This window comes from Phoxinus phoxinus (genome assembly GCF_949152265.1).
Source record: "Phoxinus phoxinus genome assembly, chromosome: 1".
Lineage (NCBI taxonomy): Eukaryota > Metazoa > Chordata > Actinopteri > Cypriniformes > Leuciscidae > Phoxinus > Phoxinus phoxinus.
In genome coordinates this window covers 15,898,584-15,916,326 of record NC_136876.1, presented here as the reverse complement: position 1 = coordinate 15,916,326, position 17,743 = coordinate 15,898,584, and the positions used below count along the sequence as shown (strand labels likewise).

The following is a 17,743-nucleotide window of genomic DNA, read 5'->3' as shown; positions in this document are numbered from 1 at the left end:
GAAAATTGCACACCCTCTCCCATTTGGGACATTTACAAGTTACAAGTAAAAAAAAAAAACATATGAAAATGACCAAGAACGGGGTTATCTTTTTTATCTTTTTTTTCCATCGTATCGTTAGACGTTTGATCGATGCATCAATCCATATCGATGTATTGTTACACCCCTAATGTTTTGTTAGATGTGTGTGGAGAACAGTCTCTTTAAATGTGTTGTTGTTGTGTGTGTTGAGCAGGAGGCGGGAGGACAGCATGCAGGTGCACAGGGGCAGTTTCCTGGCCACTCCCACAGCCGAGCTGTCCAGTCAGGAGGAGATGCTGCTGGGAGACATGCTGGACTGGAGCCTCGACACCTCCTGCTCGGGGTACGAAGGAGACCGCGAGAGCGAAGGCGAGAAGGACGGAGAGGGTGAGATGCCTCATATATCAACTACATCATATTACACTAAAACATTAAGACACAACCAATTGTCACTAATGCGTGACGAGTCACACAAGTGTCACAACATCGTTGTTATATATCAGCTAGCATGATCATTATTTTCTGTGTGTGTGTGTGATTTCAATAATACTTAAATTAAATGACAAAAATGATGATAAAATAAATATTTTTAATTCAATTATTAAAACAAGTAAATATTTAATTCAGTTGTTAAATTAATTTAATAACATTTAACTAGTATCTCATTAATTGTAAAAAATATTTAAATATAATTATTTCAATGATTTCACTGTTAAATTAATTAAATTTAATGAAATTATTTAGAAAAATCTATTTTTACATATTTTAATTTAAATGATACATAAATTATTTCAAATTAACTTTAAAAAAAGTAAAAAATACATTTTAAAATGCCACTTCGTTTGAGAGTTCGTCGCGTAAAGCTTCAGCTGAGGTGAGCTGACTTGAAGCACACGGGTTGTGACATTTATGGAGCTCGACTGTATTAAATCACTGCTCACTCTCGTTGTATTGAAAACAGGAACTCAGGCTTTCTGCCTAAAATCTCATTTCGTGCATCAAGAAAGAATATATTACAATGGGATTTTTTAAAAATTATTACATTTTCATGGCTATTCCTTTTAAATTGCATTATCAGGGTCCCCGTGGATCCTTAAAAGGTCTTAAATTAGATTTTTAAAATATAAGGCCTTAAAAAGTCTTATTTTTACTTATGAAAGATCTTAAATTTTAGATGACACTTTGACTTAGACGTATCTAAATGCTTTCCAAATTAAATTAGCATATGTATCATTTTGAATGAGTTTTGTTGTTATTTGAATGCCTAATCATTTAGGCACGAGTGCGAGCTGACATCGCATTTGTCTCTCATGCTTGCTTTCACTGCGTGATGTGTCAGTGCAGGTATAGATATGTCCCCAAATGAGTTTTTGTCTTATATTTTTATCATATTATGTTGTTATATTAGAATATCACATGAGCAAGAGTGCCGTTTTCCTGTGCACAATTGCAAATGTGCTATTTATTTTATCCAACAGTTAAATTAACAATAAAGTTAACATTTTGAGTCACTTTTTATTTCGCCGTCGAGCATTTCATAATGAAACCCTAGTCCAACAGACAACAATTATTTTTTTTTTTAACTGAAATCTGCTTTTTGAACGAATCATTTGATTCAATGAACAATCACTTGTTTTTCTTGAATGAATCGGCCGTTTGAACAAATCGGTTGAATAAATGACTCCCAACAACTCGCATATTAAGACATTGACTTGCCGCCCCCTACTGGCGGTTTTAGTTTAATATTTAAAGTACCCTTTAATCAAAATGTTAAAATTATTAATAATTTCATATTTAAATATTGAATAGCTTTATTTATGCAATTGTAAATCAAGTGTAAATATAGTAATGCCAGTTCGGATGTGTCACCTCTGCAGTGCAAGGATGGTTTTTAATTTAATTATTTAATTTGACAGTGGTACTGTGTTATTCTAATAGAATTTAATTTGAATGTTAGAATTTGCCATAAAAGGTGATGCATACCTCTAAATACGTTTAGAAATAATTTGCATGTATATGTGAAAATGCCCCTGGAAATCAATTTAAGGCGGCAAATATTGCCCCTTAATAAAAAATTAATTTCGGTCACTGCTGTGAACTGACCACTGCATAGAATGTTAAATATGAATATCTTTGTGAGTCTGCTATCAACAACAGGCCTAAACCAGCCATGGTACCAGTACAAAATCAGTAAAATATCATCTAAGTATTATCAACAAAACTTTGAAAATATCAGGATATATTTTTGTCAATATTGCACACCCCTAATGTACGGTATTAATTTAGATTTCTTCAGGTCTTAAAGCCTTACATTTGACTTTAAAAAATGTGCATCTACCTGGATTATGTTTGCGTTTAGGTCCCGTTCATAAAAGTTTGATGAGTAACCGTCTCTCTTTCTGCCCCAGTCTCAGTGATGGAGGTGCAGATGGAGCCGGTGGAGAGCGCTGAGGGACACTGTTGCGCTCTCTCCAGCGACGACAGCCTCTGTGAGGAACCCAACGAGGAAGAGGAGACCAGCAGTCGAAGCAGACCCTGGATACGCCACATATCCTCTTCCTCCTCTTCATCGAGCACCTTTTGCACAGACCGCCGCAGCTCGGGCTACTCCTCCATCCAAAGCGTTCCCAGTCCGTCGGTCTCCTCGTCCCTGGTCTCTCCTCAGAACCTCTCCGGCTTCCGTCTCCTGCTGCCGCCCACCCAGAGGACCCGCCGGCAGGTGAAGAGGAAGAACACAGCGGCTCACAGCGGAGGAGAAGCGGAGCGCGACGAGGACGACGCCAACCTGGCCTTCCTCAGCCTGTGATCGGCAGGAAGCCGCCGTCCCTTAACGCATCACTTCCTGGCCGCCCGCCAGGAGCACTTTCGTTCACGGGTGCTTTTTATCTCAAGAGGGACACGGGCGTGAGTTTCGCGTCCGTTTCTGAGCTCTTTTTAAGTAAGAACAAAGGTCATGTTTTTTTCCTTCCCATAATGCATTTCACTTCAGCTCCTGACTGTTGACAAGCGACGTGATGAATGCCTCAAGTGTGTTGAAATCACTGGAACTGTCTCTGTTTTTTGAAGTCTCGTGTACGTTGTGTTGCGTCTTCGTAAGTATTTAAAACCGGACTGTTTACAGAAACTGACTATTGTAGTTTATCAAATGTGCAAATATCTTTTTTTACGACGTTACATGCAGCTACGGAGGAAAGCGACTCGATCCATGAAGTTTCATGCCGATTAATGCACTGTCCGAACTGAACTGGTTTGTTTACGCGGATGTTTCTCGCCACGTATCTAGATTATTTATCTCGAACTCCGGTGTTTTTTGTATTCCCGTATTGCTTCGCGTTCGTCACATCTTCTGCCAAAGTTCCCACGTTAACGATTGTCGTACCGTTTTCTCTTTCTGCTTGTGATACCACTGATGTTTTGACCTGTGAAACCTGCAAACGTACAGTACATCTGTATAAACTCCACGTGTGTGTTTTTTTTTACGACAGATCCGATGAATGTGATCGTTTGACATGCTTTTTCGTAATGACCTCGAGAGACACCGAGCACTTTTTATGACCAATGCTGGAAAGCGAAATGATGCTTCGTAACGAACGAGTCTCCGTGTTTTATCTTTGATATGCTTGAACAATCAACCATACGTATATATTTGTGAGTGTTCATCTGATTGAGGTTGTGACACTAAAAGCATTAAGTTATTATTTTTGTGCGGGTCTTGTTGGTACTGTATGTCGAACATCACTAAGGATTGCGACTGTAAATATTCCCTGTCTATAACTGTAAATACATAAATGTATGAAGCTGTGAAAGGTCATGTGAACTTGAAAACAGACATGTGTTTGTTATATCCTGAAAACCACAATAAAACAGTGCAGTAGTTACATTTGCATGTCTACAGTGTTTCTTTTTCACACAGATGGGAACTTGTGGTTTGCACACATTCATTTCACTGCTGATTTAACACTTCAATTTACTCTATAAATATCATGCTTTAGCGCAGACCTGAAGATTTTTTTAACACTGGTTTAATGAGCAATTGCTAGTCAAACAGTTGTTAAAAGATTAAAGATGTTATTTAATTATTTAGAAAAAAGTAAACTAAATATACAAAAACAAGAAATTTACTACCTGACTTACATGTTTTTAAAACTGATAAAAGTTAGAATATGCAAATTGCTTAATGAGGTATTTTTTTGTAGTTTTAAAACTTCAACTGAAGTCACAATACAAAAATGTTATAATTGTAAGTTTGTTTATATATATATACACAGACTCACACACAATGTATATAATACACATTGTAAACTAATTTTAATGTTAGATAAGATTAATGATTTGACAGCGCCATATAGATAGCACAGGTACTGTAAGATGTTTCCTAAAGATCTGTTAATCTGGAAAGCATTTGCTGTGTAAAAACATCTGATAAACCTCTTAGAAAAAGCAGTTTTACTTAAACATCTTAAAGACATCTTCTAAATGACATCTAACAGGAAACGTCCTAGAGATGTATTGCACATGAGCAAACACTATAATACATGATGCAGACATCAAATACAATAGACGTCTCCGAGATGTACTTGTTATACACGCACGTATATGTATATGTATGCATATATGTATTATCCAAAACAATTAATAAAAACACGACAATTATTATTTTTTTTCTGTTAATTTTCATTTCAAGTGTTATGCGCGCTGACGTTTTTGCGTCTGTCACAACGGTCACATGACCGCGAGCATCCGCCCAGCTGGCCGAGGTCACGTGACCGTATTTGTTGTGTCCACACGGCACGGCCGCTGCGCTGCAATGTCATCATCTTCATCTTCCTCATTATTATCGGCCTTATGAGTGATACTTCCTGATGGAATTCGTCCGTGACTGAGCCGAGCTGACCGCGAACATCAATCCAATGCTTTCCGACTGAAAGAGCCGATTTTTGAGCCGTATGCACTGCAGGACAGATATACGAGTGTAAGGTGAGCTGTGCTCGAGCGCGCGCGTGCGCGTGCCTGCCTGTTTTCTATTGTGTTTGTTATGCTGTGGGAATTGGGTTTATAAACAAGTTCTTGAATCAATCACAAGATCTTCGCAACGATCAGACTAAATAAATCGAATGCATGAAACACAGACAGAGAAACACCGTGATGCATGTTTGATGTAAAACAGACTGCTATTTCAAAGAAAGAAAATAAAAGCATACAACAATACTATAAACGCATGAGACCATAGACAGTAAAAGCATGAGACAGACACCAGAGCTGTGTCATGATGTCACTGCCGCGTCAGTAGCCTGATATTAACCCTGCTGTATGTTTAATAACGACAAGCATTTACTAAATACTACTAGTGCTAAATAGTCACATGCATATCAATCAAATACCTGACTGACACATTTGAATACAAATATGTATTTTATTTAAGGTCAAATCAGGTGATGTTTTAATCAAAGTATTGATGTGGGAGATGACCTTCCCCTCAGTGAATATATATATGGTGGTTAAACTGGCCCTCTTAGTTTAAACAACATGTCTTCACACTTAGTTACTTTCAGTAGTCCTTGTTTGACCCGGACCACATTGTCAAGTCAAGTCACCTTTATTTTAGGGCTGTCAAAAGATTAATCGCGATTAATCGCATCCAAAATAAAAGTTTGTGTTTACATAATATATGTGTGTGTACTGTGTATAATTATTTATATATATAAAAACACACAATCATGTATATATTTAAGAAAAATTGGTTATATTTATATATCAAATATAATATAAATTATTTAAATGTATATACAGTATATAAATGCAATTATTCCTTAAATATATACATGAATGTGTGTGTATTTATACATCATAATTCTACACAGTATACACACATATATTATGTAAACACAAACTTTTATTTTGGATGCGATTAATCGCGATTAATCTTTTGACAGCCCTACTTTATTTATATAGTGCTTTTTACAATACAGATTTTTGTTTTAAAACAGCTTTACAGTGATAACAGGAAAACAATGCAACAAAGTTAGTTTCTGCTGTACGGCAGTTCTAGAAGAAAGTTCAGTGATGTTTCATTTGTATTGTAAAAAAGTTTTTTTTAAATATATATATCCGCCCTGGAGAAAACCGTGAGGTCGTCGTTGTGTAATCAGAACTGAAACAGCAGTTAATTGTCTCAACTTCTTGTTTCTTGTCTGAAACATGAATATTATAGTTATTCTGTTATCTCAGAATGTAGTTGCGAAACAGTGAACTTCCAGGAATAGCCCATGATGATATGGTTTTCTTTACATTTCTTGAGCAGTGACCTGATGTTCACTTTCTCCTGGTCCAGGTTGTGAAGTTCTGTAAACTGAAAATGGCCGTGTTGCAGCAGTTTGGGTTGCTTCTGTGGAAGAACTATATTCAGCAAGTGAGTATTTGGTTTATAATGTGTAATGTATGTGCTGATATTCTTTTGTTTTACTGCTGGATATTGGATATAAGGTTTTATGGCAATGATATACAGGTAAAACTCGAAAAATTAGAATATCGTGCAAAAGGTCATTTATTTCAGTAATTCAACTTATATTAAAACAACTCGTATTATATAGACTCATTACATGCAAAGTGATACATTTCAAGCCTTTATTTGTTATAATTTTTAATTGTTATAATTGTTTTAATTGTTATAAGCCTACAGCTAAATTCAAAATTAGGATATTGTGAAATGGTTTTCATAGCTCTAAGCCATAATCATTAAAATTATAACAAATAAAGGCTTGAAATGTCTCACTTGGCATGTAATGAGTCTATATAATATGAGTTGTTTTTAATATAATAGCCTATAAGTTGAATTACTGAAATAAATGAACTTTTGCACGATACACTAATTTTTACTTTTCAAAGGTTTGGCATCAGTAAGATATATATATATATATATATATATATATATATATATATATATATATATATATATATATATATATATATTTAGTAGTTTTATTCAGCAAAGATGCATTACATTTATCAAAAGACATTTATAATAAAGACATTTATAATGTTATTTCAAATAAATTGTTTCTCGAGCATCAAATCGTCATATTAGAATGATTTCTGAAGGATCATGTGACACTGAAGACTGGAGTAACGATGCTGAAAATTCAGCTTTGATCACAAGTAAAATATATTCACATTGAAAACAGTTATTTAAAATTGTAATAAGATTTCACAATTTTACTGTTTTTACTGTATTTTTTAATCAAATAAATGCTGTCTTAAATTCCGAAATATGAGACTTCTTTTAAAAATAATTTAAAAAATCTTACCAACCCCAAACTTTTGAACGTTAGCATATAATATGTAGGGCAATACAGTTACATTTCCAATATAAAGCCCACAAATGATGGCGTCAGAGGCGTACTGTGTTATAAAATGCTGTTCTGGACAGTTGTGTAAGTTGTTTAGCAACTTACAACCAATCATAAACTCTCTCCAAACTTGCCTTATTAAATATTCATGTGTTTGGTACATAAACGTTCACGCTGTGTTATGATTCCTAGCATTCCTAGCATGTTTTTAGAAGAGTTAAAAGAGGGAGTGTTTTGACGGATGGACTAAATGGGTGGCATGCTCTTCTTGGCATGTTCTGCTAATCCAATTGATGTTAAGAAATCTTGTAAATATGCAAATAAGAATGTGAAACCTCGGATGTACAAATGTGCATTGTGAAATATCTCAGCTACCTAAAATGAATCCTTCAGGGTAAAGTATGACAATGTGAAATAACCCAGGACTATATTAACCCAGGGTTTAAAATGACCCTAGATTAACTCGTTTAACGCCAACGTTAAAAAAAAAGTTGCCAACCGCCGCCAGCGTTTTTGATTATTTTCACAAAAGTTTCATGGCCCCCAGATTTATTTTATTTTATTATCTGAACATGAAATATATCAAAAGAAAGAACAGACCCTCTTCTAACACCCCCCCAACGTTTTATTCTAGTTTAATGCATTCTTTTTTATCAACACTTGAATGTGGTTAACTTTCATAAATCACGTTTTTGTCAAAGACTTCATCCAGATGGGATTCAGAACGATGATCAGAACATCGATGGAGGAGATCGAGTCCATCAACACCCCTAAAGCTTCACGAGCCATTACAGATTCGCCCAAAACTTTTGCGATGTTTTCTAAATGTCGATAAAACTGTTGCGAAATGATGACGTTTCTATTAACCAACGTTTATTTGTGATTTAGAATCCAGTATTCCCATCTCGTCTTCTGTCCAAATTTGTTTTTTGCCATTTACGGGAGTTTTTGTGAAATTGGCGTGTTTTCCAGTGGGCGAATTTTCAATTTGCGCAATTTGAAAGGTAATGGAAACATGGCTACAGTCCTGGGTCCACATTTAATTCAGTAACATTGGGCAGTTCTGATTAATATGCTATTTAATGTAGATGATCGTATTATTTAACAAATGCACATGATTAAACATGACATCGCTTGTTTCTGCATCATCTTCTTCGCATGTATTTTGATCAGGAGATTCAGTGCTCATTTCCTTGTTTCTTCAGAAATAGATTTGCTTCTGCGTCTTGCTGCATCTGAACCGTGATATCTGGTGTCAAGAATCAGGCTTTATAGATTTATCCGGACAATTTTCAGACCAAACTAACACTAGTGGGCTTTAAAGGACAAGTTCGGTATTTTACACTTAAAGCCCTGTTTACAGATCGTATCTGATGAAATAGAACGGTTAAGATTAAAATTTGGACACATGCTCCTGTCCCGAGAATTTTAGGTTTAATTCGCTTTTGTGGACCTATTTTGCCAAACGCGTCACACCCGTGATAAAACCTGTTGGAAAGCATCTTTTTCAGCGATTTTTTTTTGGGGACCGTATCAGTGAACACCCCTGACCACTCGGTGAATTTCACGTCTTTGTAAACGAAAGTTTAATGTGTTTTTAGGAAGGAATCTTCCAGTGCACATAGGGGGGTGGGGGGGGGGGGGGGGGGGTGGGGGGGGGGGAAGCGAAATAAACCTAAAATTCTCGGGACAGGAGCATGTGTCCAAATTTTAATCTTAACGGTTCTATTTCATCAGATACGATCTGTAAACAGGGCTTTAAGTGTAAAATACCGAACTTGTCCTTTAAATAATTAACTCTTTCCTCGCCATTGACGGAATTTTCCGGCTTTCCATGTTTTCAAACCAGATATCAAAGTTCAGATGCAGCAAGACGCAGAAGCAAATCTATTTCTGAAGAAACAAGGAAATGTTTCGACTAGTTTGCGGCGAATAAAAAGACACAGGCACAGCCAAGGCTTGGTGTTCAAATGTAATCATTACCCCCATTCACCTTATTTGCTGTAATGATTCAACACGCCGTGCCCCGTTGAATAGCTTTTATGTTCTGTCCCGTATTTGGCCTCATAGATTAGATTTCAGAGTTTCTTGTTCAGTTGTTTACCGCGGGTGCATGGCTTTGATCGTTGCGTGAGCGTTCATGTGTGTATTTTTTATTTCCCCTTTGCTCTGCACACTTGTGGAGATGTGTGCTGTCTTGTGTAAGATCATGTGCAGGTGAAGTGTATCAGAAATGAACTTTCTGAACAATCAATTGAGCTCGATCAAAGTGCTGCAAGAAGCGTCCTCCCTCGTGACAGAGGGCTGTTTGCACACAGCTGTTGCTAGGAAACCCCAGTAAACACTTCATGCCTCATTATAGCAGACATAGATAGAAGATTATAGCCTTCCTGACCCAGATCAGAGGTCCAACGCTCTTCATCCACCCAGATCAAGCCTCAGGTGCTGTGTGGGCTCATGCTGACTTACACATGACGCATTGACATGACACTTGCCCCCGGTTTCACAGACAAGGCTTGAAGGTTGTATCAGCGATTTCAGGCCCAAAAATAAATGATCACATTCATCTAATCTTTCCTAACGATCCGCTAGCTGCCCGACCCACAAGCAAGCCGTCAAAAAACGCGTCTCTGAGTCTGTAGGCAGCCTAGGTTCTGAGATCTGCACACGAAAACAAATGGTTTCACCAACCACTCAAAACCAAAATAAACAGTGTTCCAACCAATCACCGACAGGGGCTGGTGTGTTGTGAGGTTTGCGCTCGTGCACTCCTGCACGCGAAGTCGGAGTTGAAGAAGAAGCCGTGTCTTGGAATAAACACGATGGTATTCCCTCGCCCTTATCCTCCTCCTCTTTGGGGATTGACTCAGCCATGTTCAATTTTATGGAGCGGGCAGCTAGCGGATCGTTAGGAAAGATTAGATGAATGTGATCATTTATTTTTGGGCCTGGAATCGCTGATACAACCTTTAAGGGCCGTTCACACCAAGGACGATAACTATAAAGATAAAGATATAATTCTAAAAATCGTTCTCCATATTAAAGAATAACAGAGTTCACACCACAACTATAACGATAAAGATATGAGGAACGATATCGTTGGGATCACTTTCAGAACGATTTTTTTCCAGCTGTCGAACGATAAAACACTGACAGCCAATCAGAATCCATTCTAATTTAAAGGTCTCGCGCATTTAAAATGGCAGATGACATCGCGTGCTTAAAAAGACCGTTATCGGTCGTTGGTGTGGACGCATATATAGTTATCTTTATCTTTATCTTTATAGTTATCGTCCTTGGTGTGAACGGCCCTTTAAGCTAGTCACGGCCTAAAATGCATGTTTGAGCCGTTTTAACTGAATGTAACTTGAAATGTCTTAAAATATGTCAGTCTCATTGGTTTGTCTCAAGATGCACATCAGTAATGTTTTTTTCTAAGGCATGTTTATAAAAGCTGCAATTTCATTATTTTATTTTATTTTATTATCTTTATTTATTTATTTTTAAATGTATTTATTTATCTTATTTTATTATTTTTATTTATTTTATTTAATTGTTTTATTTTATTTTATTGAATTAAATTGAATTGTTTTATTTTTATTGGATTGTTTAATTTTTTTAATGACATTTTATTGAATTTTATTGAGTTGAATTTAATTTAACTTTTAAATCAGCCTAAAATTATAAAACATAAAGTATAAAAATCCAACAAACACGTTTGTGTTCTAGTGGATATCATTGTCCATTCTTGTTCCAACCTCTGTGAATATTGTCAATAAAATGATAGCTATTTTTATTTTATTTATTTTATTTATTATTATTATTATTATTTATTTATTTTTTACAGCCAAGGGTGAACGGATACACCCATCCGTTCACCCTTATCTACATAACCATTATTCCATTCTTCCATGATTCATATACATACATGTCCATCCATCCGTCCGTCCGTCGTACTCATTGACCTCCTCTTTCTCTCTGTCTCCAGAAGCGTCAGATCCTGGTTATGCTGGTGGAGGTCGCACTGCCTCTGCTCTTCTCAGCCACCCTGATCATCCTGCGGCAGAACGTGTCCGTCACCAACTACCCCAATGCAACACGCTACGGCAGATTCGCTTTGAGCGACCCGCCGCCTGGCCTGTGCTCAAAGGACCTGCAGCTGGCCTACGTGCCCTCAAACGCCAGCGTGGTGCGGGGAATCGCAGAGGACGTCCAGCGAAGCCTGAGAGGCTGCATCAGAACCAGTAAGAGCTTCAGCTTCGGGGATTCACATCAGTGTATTCACAAAAACTCATCAGAGCTGTGGCCAAGAGTATCTGATCAGAAACAAGTTGGCTTGTATCATTGGCTAATCTCGTTCCCTATATATACATCAGACTTATGCAATAAATATTTTATTTTATTAATACTGCCAAAAAAATAAAAAAATAAAATTATAGTACCGTACATCAATGCAATAAATTGGTCACATTGAAAACCTGCTAATAGCAGGCCTTTTTCATTTTAATATTTATTTAATGACTATATAGCAAATGTAATTGACAACATGGAAAACCGGGAATTAACAGAGATTTTTATTATTACTATAATTTTATTAATACTGTTAGAAAATGACAAAAATTTATATATATATTTTTTTTTTACATTTTCATGCCCGGGCAACTTTCAAAAAGTTATAGTTTTGTTATGCTCTTTTCTAAAATGTTTAATTGTATAGAAATTGCTCCTCGTTAGTGCACATGTTTTTAAACAAATTTTCTTTGTCATGAAACCATGATCAGTCAAAACTAATACAAACGTTGAAAAAATAAATAAAAAAATCATGGGAATTCCATGTTGTTATCGCCTAGAAATTACATCTCATGAGAGCAATATCTTTCAAACATATTTTTTGATATTGCACGTCTATCCGGAAATCATCATCAAGTTTGTTGGTCCAAAAGTGTGTGAGGATCACTGATCTTTAGTCTCTAGTACAATGTGAGCGAGTTTACAGTTGACATGCAAAGCATCTCTTGAGTTTTGTGAATGAATAGCATCATGACCTCACCAAAAACCTTTAATGGCAGGGTTTCCTGGCAACATCCCTTGAATTCTCCTGGTGCTCGTGTTTATGAGCTGCCATAAAGTCCTGCAGCTGATACATAATAGACGTTCATCTGGCCTGCGTCCTGATAATGGAGGAGGACGTCCATAATCTGATGCCGCAACTTTGACTGTAAAATGAACCGCTTTGATGGTGGTAAAAGTGCTGTGTAATATTCACATCTGACTGAACATACTGGTGTAAATGAGTCTTCAGCTGTGATCATGCAATGAAAGTCTATGTTTCTGACATTTTTACATTTTGTGGGATAGCTGAGAAGAGGAAGTTTCAGGCAAATACATAATTTATAAGAAGTAGAGGCTTATTTATATATATGGGCATGACGAAAGTGATGATTAAGGATAAACCAGTGAGTCACAAGTTAATGGTTCAGTGGGTCATTTGACTGGATTGTTTTGACTGATTTGAGAGTCTAAATGAAATGGACTGTTTCATTTAAAATAACAGTTCATAAGTTATTTGTTCATGAGCAACATTGATCACACTTGACCGTATGTTTGCTGTTGTGTGCAACCATCAAAGACAACACAATAGAAATATATAATTCGGTCTATTGTCTTTATATTATTATGCAGACCAGACTGCAAATTTAGGGTACGTTTACACGACAACGATATGCTTAAAACGGAGAAGTTTTTCCTTCTGAGTTTTCCGCGTACAGAAGACACCATTATCTAAACGATCCCCGTTCACACGGATCCGCGAATACGACTAAAAACGCTGTATTTTCTGCTGCCAGGCCACTAGATGGCGATGAAACACTATAGACTGAACGCGTAATACGCACGTGCATGACGGCATCGTCTTCAGAGATTCGCGTTTTTGCTGTTTACGCAAAACAAAAACGTGTACTTTGAAACCTGTTTTTTTTTTTAACGTTTTTAGTTGATAGCGCTGTCGTGTAAACACCCCTAAGAAATAAGGTACGGTAATACACGCTGTAGATATAGTGTCGCAGGATTATTTTAGCTCAGAAATAATGCGGAAGCTCCAGAACCACTGGCCAGAGATATTTTAGTATTATTTTTAAACTCTTATAGTATAAAATATAGTATTATTTAGTAGTATATAAAATACTAATTTAGTATAAAATTAGAGATGACACAGATATATGACAATTTTGGATGATACTGATATTTATTGGTTGATAAATCGAAGTCCAAATTTTTATATAATTTCACATGACAAACCCCCATTATTTATCAGCTTTTATATTTCCGCCCAATTTTCTTATCCGGCCGATTACAATAACATTAAAAATGATAAAACATATATCGGCCAATACCGATGTGGCCGATATATCGTGCATCCCTATAAAATGCTAAATATTGTATTTTATAGTATTATTTTTATACTAATATTTTGAATATACTTTCAGTTTTATATTTTTAGTTTGCATTTTTTATTTAGTTTGTGTTTTTAAAAATGTTCTATTTAACGTTAATTTAGTTTAATTTTATTTAGAGTAATTTAGTACGCATTTAATTTGTTAGTTGCTAGTCTTTTAAGTGTTCCATCTAATATTTATATTTATTTTCAGCATAGTTTCAATGAACGAAAACACGTTTTTTTTTTTAGTTAACAATATAAACACCACCACTTATGAAAGCAATTCATATATTTTGGTAGTTTTTAAAACCGGCAAATGGTTCAGAACAAGAACTGGTCTCTGATTTCCAGCCGTAATGAATTTAATAAGCTTCAAAAATGACTTGATTTCTAGTTCATCTCTATTCATTTTGCTGGTAACTTAACAGTAATCTTCCATACAGTATGTTAACATTGGTTAAGTACATTAGTTAAAATGAACAAAAAAATGTAAGCATTTATTCATCTTAGTTAGCGTAATGTTAATTTGCTAACACATTATTAAAATCAAAAGTAGGATCTGTTGATATTATTTTGCTCACATGAGCCAATGTTAATTAATAATTAATTAATAATTAATGTTAACAAAGATTAAAAATACTGTAATGAGTTGCATGAGTTGCTCATTGGTAGTTAATGCATTAACTAATGGGACCTTTTTGTAAATTGTTATCATTTTTCTGGCTGTTTTGTTTACATTGGCTCATGTTGCACAGATGCTTCCTGGTTGTGCGTCGACTGGATTTTCCTGTATCTCACTATAAAAAGTCACATGTAACATTTGGTTACATGTTAGATGAACCTAGAATAGATTTGACCTAGAAATAAAAACTGCCATTATGTATTCGCCCTCATGTCTTAGTTTCAAACGCATACGTGTTACCGTGTTTCTCTGCAACAAATGAAGGAGTAATAGTGGCACATCTTCATTCAGATCTTTCCATAAAACTCGGAAGACTTATTCGCCACTGGTTCTCTCTTGAGATTGTCCTATTGGGGTTTTATGAGGAAAATAAGGTGGTAAACACAACTGACGATTTATGTTTACAATATCCTACAGTGTAAATTACACACACCCACGCCACAGGCGGTCTTATCTAGTTGCTTAGAAACATACAGTTTTTAAATAAAAACAGCTGCAAAATTCGTATTTTCCATATGGGTGTGTGTGGTTTAGGTTGTGGAGCAAAACATTCAAGCGCCGTCAAGACATGTACACCACAGACCTTATTTTACTCATAAATTTTAAAATCTCATTTTGAAACCCCATTGGGAAATCTTGAAGGAAAAAGCGGCAAATTAGTCTTCCTGGTTTATCCAGGAAGTCCTCCCTGCTATATCCAAAGAATAAAACGTTAACGAAAGCTTCTTAAATAAATCTAATTTATTGTTGCACAAAAAACAAACAGACATTGTATGGGTTTATAACACCATGAAGATGAGTAAATAATGACACACTTTTCAGTTTTGGTCAAATATTCTTTTAAAGAGCCTCACTAACGTGTGTGTGTGTCTTTGTTTCTCTATGTGTCTGTCTATGTTTGTGTGTGTGTGTCTTTGTTTCTCTATGTGTCTGTCTATGTGTGTGTGTGTGTGTGTGTACAACTATCTTTGTGTGGACCGGTTTGGACGCGCCCGGACCGCAGCAAACGTGCCCAGTGTGAAAACTAAGTTGTGATGGGTTAGGGTTAGGGTAAGGAGCTAGAGATTGCATTGTGTCAATGAATGTCCTCACAAATATAGATACAAGAGTGTGCGTGTGTGTGTGTGTTTTAATTGGATTTAGGTCGTAAATCCCAGTCGTGACCTGGCTGAAATCCCAGTTTTGCAGAGTGTCTCATTAGCTTTTCCTTTTAACAACATTTTCTCTGGAAAAAAAATACCTAGGGGTCATGATATCATTAACATATGTTTACAGTAGGCTGACAAATCCTAAAATCAATTTTTTTTAAAGGTCAAATGGTGAGCCAGTGTCCACACAGCTCCTTTAAAGGTCACATGGTTTCGTATGATTGCTTAAATGGCTAAATTTCACATTGATTAATCCATTTTTATCAGTTAAACCCTCAAACTTTCTACGCTCTGAATTGATCGCATATAACGATATGAACAATTTGCATTTGTTTGAAGAATATGTTTTCTTTGCTAAAGTGGGTGGTTGTCTAGGTGTTGCCACGGTGATTTGCTAGATGGTTCTGGCGTGAAAAAGAGTCCTCCCTCGAGTCTTCGATGTTTAAGTTTGAGCTGCAGTGACAGTAATAGTGACGTATGTGGCACTAATGATGTGTCGTCTTGTTTTCCAGTCCGTGGCTTTGACACAGAGGAGCAGTTCGAGGAGTTTGTGAAAACTGACCCAGAGTCAGGCAACATCTTGGCAGCCGTCGTGTTCGAGCATCCTTTCAGCCACGACGATGAGCCTCTTCCTCTGCAGGTGAGACTCTCAGAGCAGTCCTCTGAGCTGACAACCAATCACGGTCTTCCTGTCGGCCAAGATCAACCTGTACAACTGCACACTTTGAATCGTTGTGTGGGTGAATCTCATGAAGAAATGTATTTCACTTCAACATCAGAGGGGAAAAAAATACATTACACCATTTATTATTATTTTAAATACAATTAATTGAATGATAAATTAAGTATATATAATTATTTATCGCAAACATTTTTAAATTATATTTTGCATAAAGACAATGAAGCTTTAATTTGCATTGTAACAATATTTGCATGCATTTGCATAATGCATAAAGCTTGTTTCTGCCACGGAATAAAAAATAAAAAGGTAATTGCGCCTTTTTTATCTCACAATTCCGAAATGTGCAAGAAATAAAGTCAGAATTGTGAGAAATAGTCAAAATTGCGAGACATAAAGTCCGAATTGCGAGATAAAATGTCCAAATTGCGAGATAAAATGTCAGAATTCCGAGATATAAAGTACGAATTTTCCCCCTCAAAATTGGACTTTATAAATCGCAATTGTGAGTTTATATCAGTTCTGAGAAAATAAGAATTATTCTCAAAAATTCATAAATATCCTGCCATTCTGACTTTATATCTCGAAATTCTGACTTTATTTCTCACAATTCTGACTTTATATCTCGAAATTCTGACTTAATTTCTCACAATTCTGACTTTATATCTCGCAATTCTGACGTTATAACTCGTAATTCGGACGTTATATCTTGCAATTCTGACTTTTAATCTCGCAATTCTGATGTTACAGCTTGCAATTCTGACATTTTAAGTCACGATTCTGGAATAACTCGTAATTCTGAGGAAAAAATTCAGAATTGTGAGAGAAAAAGTCGCAATTATTTTTTTAATTGTTTTATTCCGTGGCGGAAACAAATAAAAACAAAACAAAACGTTATGTAACATCCAAGTAATGAAATCTATTTAAAACGTTTTTATTTTTAGAATTAAAACAGCATAAATTCTATTTACATTTCATTTACATCATTATTTGTGTATACTTTTGTTAAAAATTCAAAGATTTCATTAAGGAAAATTGGGGGGAAATAATTGCCAAAAATTATAGTGATCCAAAAAAATGGGATTAGTTTTATGCAAAACCATTTTCTTTTGATTCTGGCGTGAGATATAGCACGTTCGTGTCAGTCTTTGTGAGAGTCACGGAGTCTTTCATGATGATCACTGTTACTTAAAAGGAAGGACATGTTCTTTTCTGAGCATTTGAGGGCAAAATAACCGGTTTTCCACAGAAGTGAAAAGTGCAGAGTCAAATCTAGCTGGGGGAATCAGGCTTAAGTGCCCGAGCAGCAAATGCCCTCAAACCATATTTGTTCACGTCTCGGGTGTTTACGAACCACTGATTCTTCCAGCTGACGCTCTTTCGGCCATTTCGAGATGCACTTCTTGAGTTTCCTCCATGTGTCTAATGTAA

The 17,743-nt window shown here is 36.0% G+C and overlaps 2 protein-coding genes across 4 annotated transcripts in view; both read left to right on the top strand.

The window, feature by feature from the left end:
- ccnf (cyclin F) overlaps positions 1 to 3,904 on the top strand; it is a 42,328-nt gene extending 38,424 nt beyond the window's left edge. For 2 of the 3 annotated variants that reach the window (XM_079585638.1, XM_079585637.1), the window contains exons 16-17: positions 236 to 408; positions 2,430 to 3,904. In XM_079585638.1, the coding sequence (XP_079441764.1) occupies positions 236 to 408; positions 2,430 to 2,827 (571 nt within the window). In that variant the 3' untranslated portion in view covers positions 2,828 to 3,904. The remainder of the gene's footprint in view (positions 1 to 235; positions 409 to 2,429) is intronic. The other variant, XR_013794525.1, reaches the window with a different exon arrangement.
- Positions 3,905 to 4,775: 871 nt separating this feature from the next.
- abca3b (ATP-binding cassette, sub-family A (ABC1), member 3b) overlaps positions 4,776 to 17,743 on the top strand; it is a 52,336-nt gene continuing 39,368 nt past the window's right edge. Inside the window, exons 1-4 of the mRNA XM_079604978.1 lie at positions 4,776 to 4,998; positions 6,353 to 6,430; positions 11,356 to 11,611; positions 16,146 to 16,273. Coding sequence (XP_079461104.1) covers positions 6,377 to 6,430; positions 11,356 to 11,611; positions 16,146 to 16,273 — 438 coding nt within the window. The 5' untranslated portion in view covers positions 4,776 to 4,998; positions 6,353 to 6,376. The remainder of the gene's footprint in view (positions 4,999 to 6,352; positions 6,431 to 11,355; positions 11,612 to 16,145; positions 16,274 to 17,743) is intronic.